We start from the raw sequence: 10,243 nt of genomic DNA on the forward strand, positions 1-10,243 counted from the left end.
GATGAGGCGGTGATGTGGTCCTTTTGGAAATTCACATTTCCACTGGAAATTCACGTGCACATTTTCGGTCTGCGGGAGCGCGGCAAAGGCCAACTCCAGAGGAATGGGAGCTCGGCGTTCAGGCATTTGCATCTTAAAGTCAGTCCTGCAGTCAAGCTCTTATTTTGCCCCATTTAGTTCTTATTTCATTTTGAAGGTTTATCAGATCTATGCCAAGAGGTCTCCTGAGGAAGTGCATGCCCTCCTAAGGTCCTTTGGCGCTGACTATGTCATCCTGGAAGACAGCATCTGCTACGAGCGGAGGCACCACCGGGGTTGCCGGCTTCGGGATCTGCTGGACATAGCCAATGGACACGTAAGCACATGACGGGGCGTGCCACGGGACACTTGACACCGAAGCAGGGTCAAGATTTGAGGCAGAGGATGGGGAGAGCCAGGGAGATAGCATAGTGAATAGGGTGTTTGCCTGGCACGTGGCCAACCCAGATTCGATCCCTGGCACCACATCTGGTCCCCCAAGCCCACCAGTAGTGACCCCTGAGTGGACAGCCAGAACCAAGCCCACCAGTAGTGACCCTTGAGTGGACAGCCAGGAGTAAACCCTGAGCACTCAGGTATTTCCCAAAAACAAAAACAAAAAATTGGAGGCTGGAGAGATAGTACAGTGGGTAAGATGCTTTGGATGTGGCCAAACCTGATTTGATCCCCGGCCTCCCATATGGTACCCCAAGCACCACCAGGAGTGATTCCCTGTGTATTATTGGGTGTGGCACAGGAAAAAAACCAAAAAGAGGGGAAAAATGATTTGGGGGGATTGAGAGTGATAGTAGAGCAGGTAAGGCACTTTCTTGCAGGCAGCTGACCCAGATGGGCACCCCATATGGTCCCTGGCCCCAGCAGAAGTGATTCCTGAGCACAGAGCCAGGAGTAAATGCCGAGCATATCTGAGTATGGTCCTAAAGTGAAAAGAGAATTTTTTTTTATAGTTGTTGCGAAGGAGAGATAGAGGTTAAGGCACTTGCCTTGCATGCTCCAGCCTGGGTTCAATTCCCCAAGCACCCTATATGGGATGCTGTATTCCTAGCCCAGCCTAGGAATGGTCCCTGAGCATCACTGGGTGTGCCTAACCCTCACCCCCCCCCCAATAAAAAATAATTTTACCCTTGGTATTTGTGGAATTATATTAGGAATCAAGTACCATTTTATCTCATTTTGAAGACTGTCCTACCTTGGCACTTTCATGACGACCACCGTGACTGGAGTGAGGGTAGGGGGCACGGATCCCCAGGTTCACATCAAACCAAGAAGTGTTGTCTTTACCTGGTTTCCGTTTAGGAGGATTTGTGTAACTATTTTATTTTAGAATTATTATTTGTGTCTCGTCTTTGGGCTACACCCGGCTGTGCTCAGGGTTTACTACTGGCCCTGTGCTCAGAGATCACTCCTGGCGGGCCTCAGGAGACCATTTGGGGTGTGGGGGGGTTCAAACATGGGTTAGCGGCATTAGAGGCAAGTGCTTTACCAGCTGTACTTTCTCCCCAGCCCTGCATAAAGGCACTTTAAAGGTTTTTATACTCTCAACATATTCCAAATGTAGCGCTATTACAAGTGTCACCTTGCTGTACATATTAGGTCTCTGAACTTCTCCTTTTTTAAGACAATTTCTCTTTCTGTTGTTCTGTTTGACCTTAAGGATGTACTAATGAACTTGGTTGTGTGTATTTCAATTCAGCACCTTACGTATAAACTATTTTACTTATCAGGTATGTCTCAATAAAACTGGGGAAAGAAGAATATAAGGACCAGGATCTTTTAGGCAGGGAAAATTTTCTTTTTTTTTTTTTTTTTGTCACTCCCAGTGATGCACAGGGGTTACGCCTGGCTCATGCACTCAGGAATTACTTCTGGTGGTGCTCGGGGGACCATATGTGATGCTATAATCGAACCCGGGTCAGACATGTGCAAGGCAAACGCCCTACCTGCTGTGCTATCGCTTCAGCCCTAGGCAGGGAAACTTAAGTAACTAAAAATGTTGAAGTTAGGGGAGGTCAAGACCAAAGACATTCACTTAGATTTCATCTTGTGAATGACTTTTCTAACTGAGTTACCTAATGAATTGGAGAATTTCCTTTGATTGCTGTAATTCCCTGCATTTTGTTCTTGTGAGAGAAATAGCATCGTGAGTCCCTAAGATTGAAGCTGCGTGTAGCTTTGGCTGAAGGTGTCACTCTTTTGGAGGGGACAGTGTCCACACTGTTCAGCAGCTAGTCCAGCAGATAGTTCAAGGTCACTGCTCCAGCAGATGGTCCAAGGTCACGAATGAATCGTTCTTTTAATTTGGTTTTGGGGCCACACCCAGCAGTGCTCAGGGCTTAGTCCTGGTTCTGCACTCAGAGATACTCCTAGTGGTACTCTGGGGACTGTATGGGTTGCCGGGGATTGAACCCCCATAGTGCTAGGCAAACAGCACCCCACCTGCTATACTGTCACTCTAGCCCTCTAATGTGTCATTCTTAAAGAAACACAATGGGGGCTGGAGTGATAGATAGTAAGCAGGTAGGGTGTTTGCCTTGCACTCGGCTGATCCGGGTTTGATCCCCAGCATCCCATATGGTCCCCTGAGCACTGCCAGAAGTCATTCCTGAGTACAAAGCCAGGAGTAAACTCTGTGCATAGCCAAGTGTGACCCATAGAGCAAAAAAAAAAAAAAAAAACCTATTCTTTCTGTTGTCTCATAGCTCTGATTCCACCCCTCCACCTGCCTCCTTTTATTTTTTTTTCCTTTTCTTTCTCCTTTTTTTAATTCCTTTTTTTTTTCCTTTTGGCTTTAGATGATGGATGGCCCAGGAGAGAATGATCCTGATTTGAAAATTGCTGGTCACCCCCGGTTCTGTGAAGAGGTGAAAAGAAACCTGCCTCCTTACCTAGCATACTTCACTAGAGTGTTTCAGAACAAAACATTCCATGTTTACAAGCTAGCCAGAAACAAGTAACAAAGTCCAGTTTCTATTTTTGATACACAAAAAAATCCATCATAATGAAAACTCAAGAGATATTTCATGTGTAATTGGGTAGCCAGTACCTTAAAGCTGTGATAGGAATAAGTTCTACAGATGTTTACACAATTACCATCTTTGAAAGTATCTTCTACGAGCTTGTTGTTTTTGTCTTGTCTCAGTAACGTCTTTGGCCTAAATGTTCTTCACTTGCTAAAAGTGATCTAGAGTTTTGTTGTTGGAAGAGCAATAAACATTTCATAGGTAGCTTAAACAGCCACTCTGCTGGGAATTCAGAACCGGCTGAGGACTTGAAATAATGTTCACTTGATTTAAGACAGGTATAGTTGGTTTGGATTGCATTAGGGGGTCTCTGTTGGATTATTTAATATTGTTTCGTTTGGTCTTAATGAAGACCAGTTGGTGGCTTTTTTTGAAAAACTCTTTATTGTCCTTTATCACTGAAAACTTTCATAATGTTTTCCAGTTTTCATGCCTTTAATATTTTATAAAGCTTATGTTAGATCTTTGTGTGTACTTAAAACTTTTTTGTTGTGCTTTGACTCAGATGTAATATGTATCACTTCAATAGTATTGTCACGCGTTAAGAGTATGTGTATACATGCATGTGTGTGCATGTTTTAATCCTGAACACAGAAAACTGTCACAAGTTCCAAGTCTTAAAGGGACAGAATTGTAAAGTAACAAGTGGAATTTGTTACTGTTTGTTAGAATTATTATTTTAAAACTTATTGATACTAGTTAACCTATCCTGCAAGTAAGATACTTCACCTTATTTCTTATTTAGATTTACTGGGTTTGCAAAATTTTATAAACTTTTGTTTTTAGCCTTTGTATTTTTTACAGCCTAGAATCTTGCAAAGTCTGAATATTTTTAAAATGTTGTATCTTAACTAATTCACTAATACAGTATTTTTGGCAGAGAGCATTTTCATACCAAGTTTGATTTATGGTCTCCAATCTTACTGCGAGGGCCCTGGTAGCATTATTATTATTTTCTTACTAAAAGGTAACCAAGTGCCTCTAAGTCATGCTTATTTGTAAACAAATAAAGATTATGTATATCTGGGTAAAAATTTTTTGATAATTGCTTTTATAATTAATTTCTAACGAAGAGGACATGTAAAAGTTGCTGATAAAAGCATATTAAAATTTAAATCAAGATGGCTAGTGGAATTAACTTTCTCCCCTGTTCTTGCCAGTTGGAAATGATTTAAATGTTTCTCCTTGCCATTGCATTGAAGTAAATTACCGTAGACATCAAGATGGATATGTCACATGTTCAAATAATTTTATATTCAGTTACTCCTTATTAAGCAGCATTCGGGGAAAAAAAATTTACACTGTCCTATTGGGCTCAAGGATATTCAGCTTTTATCAAAATTTATTTAAATAAAAAATTGATAGTCGCTAGGTTATTAAATTATGCAACTGAAACTCCTGAATTATATCTTTCCTATATCCCTTAATGAGGTTGGAGACCAATGCAGTTTAGGATAATACAATAATAAAACATTGTAATCAGCACTAAACTGTAATGAAGCCAGGAATGGAGCCTGGCTGCCGTAGCTGACAGCAAGGGTCAGTGCCTCCTTCAGAGAGTGCCTTACTCGGATGACACCAAGCACATGTAAGGTACAACATGTCAGATGAGGTCGCTTATTTTTTAAATCCTACATATGACCTTCTCGGATATATTTCAGTCATTTTTAAATAGCCCTGTGTGCACTGATTTAAGCATTTGAGTATTTAGAGTATTCGAGCATTTGGGTATTCTTGACATACAAGAAACATGTACTTACATCTCTATGCTCATCTTCCTTAAGTGACAGCCTACATTAAAAACATCAGTTCTTTTTTTTTTTTTTACAGTTTAGGTGCCATTGTTGCAAAAACATTTAGTGTTCCATCTTTGATTAAAAAATATATATATAAAGTGCCAAAAAATATTGCAAGACCGAACGAAACCATAAGCTCTTTCCAGGACACTGTGATCACGTATAGTAGACATTTTGATTTCCTCATGACCAAATCTTCCAATGAAACGCATTCAGTATTCTTCGTGCTCGTCAGTAGTCTGCTTTTAGGACCTTCTCCCTGGAGTACAGAGGAGGAAATCGTGGAAAAGTCACGGACTCCGGCTCTCTTACCGGTCCTGAGCTCCCTGCCACACAGACTTTAGTGATCGCATTTGTATTTGGCAGTAGCCACAGATTGTGGCTGGGTTTTATTTTGGGTTTGGGAGGGGAGGGAGTTGGACGCAGTAACTTGGATTTTTACTCCAGAGTTAGCATTCAGAAGAACCTCTTCAGTAAAATAAGTGCTCTTAATGAACTTCCGCTCACCTGAGTCACAAGACCCCTTGGCCATCTCCATCCCTCTTGTAGGTTGGCTGTTTCCCCCAGTGCCCCCTCCCCCAGGCTTCCGCCTTGATATTTTCTCACATGCCCTCTTCACTCTCCTAAGTTCTGAACACCAAAGTTCTCTGAGTCTTAATGCTTACTCTAAGTACACAAGTCAGCACAAACCTAGGAGATAACGGATATAAAGAAGTTATTTTTTATAAAATTTAACTGCTTTAAGGAAGATTTGATAAAGGTTGAGTTCTAACAACAAATATCCAATAAAGCTTTTAAATTAGGCACGTGAGAAAATACATTGGGAAAACAAAATCTAAGAAAACTTCCAGGCTTAGATTTTTTTTTTCTCATACATGTATTTAAGGACTTGTTCCATTTTTAAATGATAGACCAATCAGAGGGTACTAAACATACCCCTCTCGTGTTATTGGTATGGTTTATGAAGGAATAGAACTGGAACCACTGATTGAGCCCTTATGCCAAGGAAAGGTTTTGGATTTATATTAGAAGATTAGCAAATGAGTCTACAGTGAGACATTTAAATTTATGTTCCCCACTTGCTTCATTAAATGCCAAACTACTGATACTGATCACAGTGGTCAACAGAGATTCCAATTGAAAAGTTTGAGTCACTTTTATTACAGGCTTTTTTCAAAGGTAGGAATTTATTTCAGATATATTAGCCAGGAGCAGAATTAGCTGTTTTCTAGGCCATTTGTTGTTCCATTATTAACTCTGTGTGTGTGTGTGTGTGTGTGTGTGTGTGTGTGTGTGTGTGTGTGTGTGTTCGGTGCTGCCAGGTGGCAAGAAAAATGTTCTGATTCCACATGAACTTTGTACATGATATAACACATTTAGAAGATCTTTGGCCCAAATCGACCTGAATGGACATTGAAGTATTTTTATATTTTAAGTTCTATTTTAAACCTTGGCATTAATGGAATATTTAAATCTCAGATCATGTATCTTGGTTACTATGCTCCCAAATTCTTTATATATGACAATCTTTTGACCTAGAAGAGAGTGCTTGTCTGTTTATGGGGGAAAGACTTTTAAAATAAGAGTGGCTTACTTTCTTGTGGCAATTGATTTTCTGTATTCAACATCCTAAGGGTAAAATCTTACAAAGAGCTTTTATAATTTGTTGTACTGATTGTATGGAGATTGTATACTAAATAAAGCTCTTTTGAATTGCACAAAATGGATTTGCTACATTTCTTTGAAGGTTAAAAATTAAGCAACACATATTAAATATGTGCTAGAATATGGTCACTAATGATAGATGTCGTCCAGTCTTAATGATACTTGCTAAAGTTAAGTAAGTTTTGTGTGTCCCCTCCTCCACCTCCCTGCCATGGAATTTGGTTCAATATAACCTTGAGCATCAAGGTTAGGGTTTAGATTTCTGAGGGAAAAGCTACTTTCACAGAGATAAATGCTGTTTGTTTTGACCTTTGGGAGCTGTTTTGACTTTTTGTTTTTGAGCCCCTCGCCGCCCCCCACCCCCCGCCTCCGAGATGCTCAGGGGTTACTCCTGGATCTGCACTTAGGAATCACTCTTGGCGGTGCTCAGGGACCCTATGGAGTGCCAGGGATCGAACCTGGGATGACCACATGCAAGGCAGACCCCCTACCTGCTGTATGATCACTCCAGCCTCTGTTTCTGCTTCTGGATTAAATTCTCAATCTTTAGTAATTCAGGGAAATGGGTTGTGGTTCATTTTTTGGTGAAAGGTGGCAAATTATTCAGAGCAGATACCGGAACACAGCATGGTGGTTAGGGTGTATCATGCATCTGGCCTGGGTTCAATCTCCGACACCATGTGGTCTTCAGGGTACCACCACCGGGTATAGCCCTAGAGAGTCCCACCCCTACCTCCCAGCATCATCAGGTTTGACCCTGGGGGCTTCCAACCACCACTGGGGTGGCACCGGTGGCCCTGGGCACCACATGGTCCAAGAAGCACCTTAGGCCCTTGTGTTGAACTGCCAACCCAGCTTAGTATCACCAGGAGTGGCCCCCAGGCTCTCCGAACATTGCCCCCACCCTCCAAAACATATCCTGGATTTCTAAGAATATCCTGAAATTCTAAGCAGAAATGATCTGAGAGACTGAAATATTTCTAGCCAGAAAAAAACTGACAATGGCATCTCAAACGTTTCCTACCCAACTTTCTTTTAGCTTGATAAGTACACTAATCAAGATACCTACACTTGCCTTGCATGCAGCCGACCGAAGTTTGATTCCTCCGGCCCCTCTCAGAAAGCCCAACAAGCTATCGAGGGTATCTCGCCCACATGGCAGAGCCCGGCAGACTACCCATGGTGTATTGGATATGCCAAAAACAGTCACAACAAATCTCACAATGAAGATGTTACTGGTGCCCGCTCGAGCAAATCGATGAGCAACGGGATGACAGTGATACAGTAACAGTGATACACTTCACTATTGAATACACTTTTGAAGAATGTGTAATGATTTTACTCATGGCTTGAGGTACAGTGCTGGTTAAATGTTATCTGTCAGCCACTGCTTTCAGAAAATGTATCTGATGTCTTTTTTTTAGTTAACTAAGTATTTTTGTTTGGTTTGGTTTGGTTTTGGTTTGGGGCCCACGTCTGGAGACGCTCAGAAATGATTCTTGGCAGTGCCTGAGCAACCATTTGGGAATCCAAGATTGAACCAGGTCAGCTGCATGCAAGGAAAATGCCCTACCTGCTATACTGTCATTCCAGTCCCTAACTCAGTGTTTAGGAGTTTGCTTTATAGGTTTTATTTCAAGATGCAAATAGTAGAACAGTGCAGATAGTAGTGTCACGGGAAATCAGTTTATTGGATTGCAATCAACATAGACAGCAAGAGAGTCGGGGCCGGGGGAGAGGCTAGGGCAGGGGAGGCGATAGGGAAGAAGGAAGGAAGGACAAATCCATATGGTAAATGCAGTTATTGGTGAAATATTTGTTTCAGTTATGCATGTAGGTATTACCTGGGGCGCAGTATATTTCTTGATCTGAGTTTTAATTTGAAAGCCTTGTCCTTGGAGCAGGGCAAATTCCGAGAGGCTGGCAACTCTATCTATTCTAGTTCTCCGTTTCTATTCATTGAACACTAAAGACTTTGTGTTTTTAGCTGTGATTTTAGCATTGCTGATTTTATTTGTTTTTTTTTTTTTTTGCTTTTTGGGTCACACCTGGCGATGCACAGGGGTCACTCCTGGCTCATGCACTCAGGAATCACCCCTGGCGGTGCTCAGGGGACCATATGGGATGCTGGGATTCGAACCTGGGTCGGCCGCGTGCAAGGCAAACGCCCTACCCGCTGTGCTATCACTCCAGCCCCTAGCATTGCTGATTTTAAAATCCATATATTTTTATTTTAGGAATATGATTTACAGTACAATTGGTGATGGGAGGGGTTAGGCATACACTCCATACCCTCCACCAGGGGGTCTCCCCCTCAACTCCTGCTCCCACCCCACCCCAGCCTCCCACCATGGGTTAGCTCAGTTCTGTAGACCAGTTTTCAGGTAAATCCTTTATCTTTTAGAATATATACTTAGTTGCACATAGAATGCAGGGCTTACCTTAGAGTGATTTTCTGAGTTAATATCAGTGGAACTGATATGATATCTATCAGTTAATAAGATTTAGAATTTTTTTATATTGAAAAGAGAAATGAGAACCAACGAAATAAACCAGGAAATGAGGTAGGTTGAGGATTATAAAGATAAGAATTGAAATGAACCAGCTAGGGAAATAGAACAAATTCAAACCCCAAAGCTGGTTCTTTTTAAAGGCCATCTAAACAGATAAGTACCTGGTAAGCCTGAGTGAGGAAAAGATAACAAGATTTAGGAATGTAAAAGAAGACATACTCCCAGGATCACAAACAGTAAAAAGAATTATATGAAACCACATGAGCAATTCTGTAACAAGAATACATTGAGACCCTGTGATTATTCCCTAACAAAATAGAAATTGCCAAAATGGCCCCCAAAATAAGTTGAAAACTTGAATCCACAGGAGCCATAGAAAAATTTGAAAAGCAGCTCAGAGGTTATAAAGGACATGAGCAAGAAGGAAGAAGGGTGCATAGCCAAATTCTAGGTGAAAAGTCTGGTTAACTCCAGTTTAATCTTATAATAATATGAGGCTAACCCCCAAGGATAGTAGAGACAAGGGCCAGGAAGATTGCTCCACAGTTGGAAGCCTGGCTCAAGTGCTAGGGGAGGAGACAGCTGGGATAGAGAAGGGATCACTAAGTCAATGATGGTTGGTTGGAGGATTGCTCGGGATGGGAGATGTGTGCTGAAAGTAGACAAAGGACCAAACAGGATGGCCCCTTGCATCTGTATTGCAAACCATAATGCCCCAAAGTAGAGAGAGTAAGAAGGAAGGTGCCTGCCACAGAGGCAGGAGGTAGGATGGGGTGGGAGGGATAGGGAACATTGGGGTGGGAAATGTACACTGGTGGAGGAATGGGTGTTCGATCATTGTATAACTGAAACTCAATCATGAAAGCTTTGTAACTGTATCTCCTGAAGATTCAATTAAAAAAAATAATAACCTCCAGTTTTAACCTGGACCAATAGAAAAATAAGCAAAGAGCTCATATTTGTCTTAAGAAACAAGTTTCATTTTAACACCAAAACTTTTTTTTTATTTTATTGAATCACCGTGAGATAGTTACAAGCTTTCATGTTTGGGTTACACTCTCAAAATGATCAAACACCCATCCCTCCATCAGTGCACATTCCCCACCACCAATATCCCCGGTATACCCCCCCTTTCCCACTCTCTCCCTGTCTCCATGGCAGACAATATTCCCCATACTCTCTCTCTACTTTTGGGCATTATGGCTTGCAA

General features: G+C 41.6%; 1 protein-coding gene across 2 annotated transcripts in view; it reads left to right on the forward strand.

The window, feature by feature from the left end:
- DPY19L3 (dpy-19 like C-mannosyltransferase 3) overlaps nucleotides 1-6,199 on the forward strand; it is an 83,589-nt gene extending 77,390 nt beyond the window's left edge. For both annotated transcript variants that reach the window (XM_055145266.1, XM_055145267.1), the window contains 2 exons: nucleotides 197-355; nucleotides 2,832-6,199. In XM_055145266.1, the coding sequence (XP_055001241.1) occupies nucleotides 197-355; nucleotides 2,832-2,993 (321 nt within the window). In that variant the 3' untranslated portion in view covers nucleotides 2,994-6,199. The remainder of the gene's footprint in view (nucleotides 1-196; nucleotides 356-2,831) is intronic.
- Nucleotides 6,200-10,243: the final 4,044 nt, after the last annotated feature.

Source organism: Sorex araneus, chromosome 8, assembly GCF_027595985.1.
Source record: "Sorex araneus isolate mSorAra2 chromosome 8, mSorAra2.pri, whole genome shotgun sequence".
Lineage (NCBI taxonomy): Eukaryota > Metazoa > Chordata > Mammalia > Eulipotyphla > Soricidae > Sorex > Sorex araneus.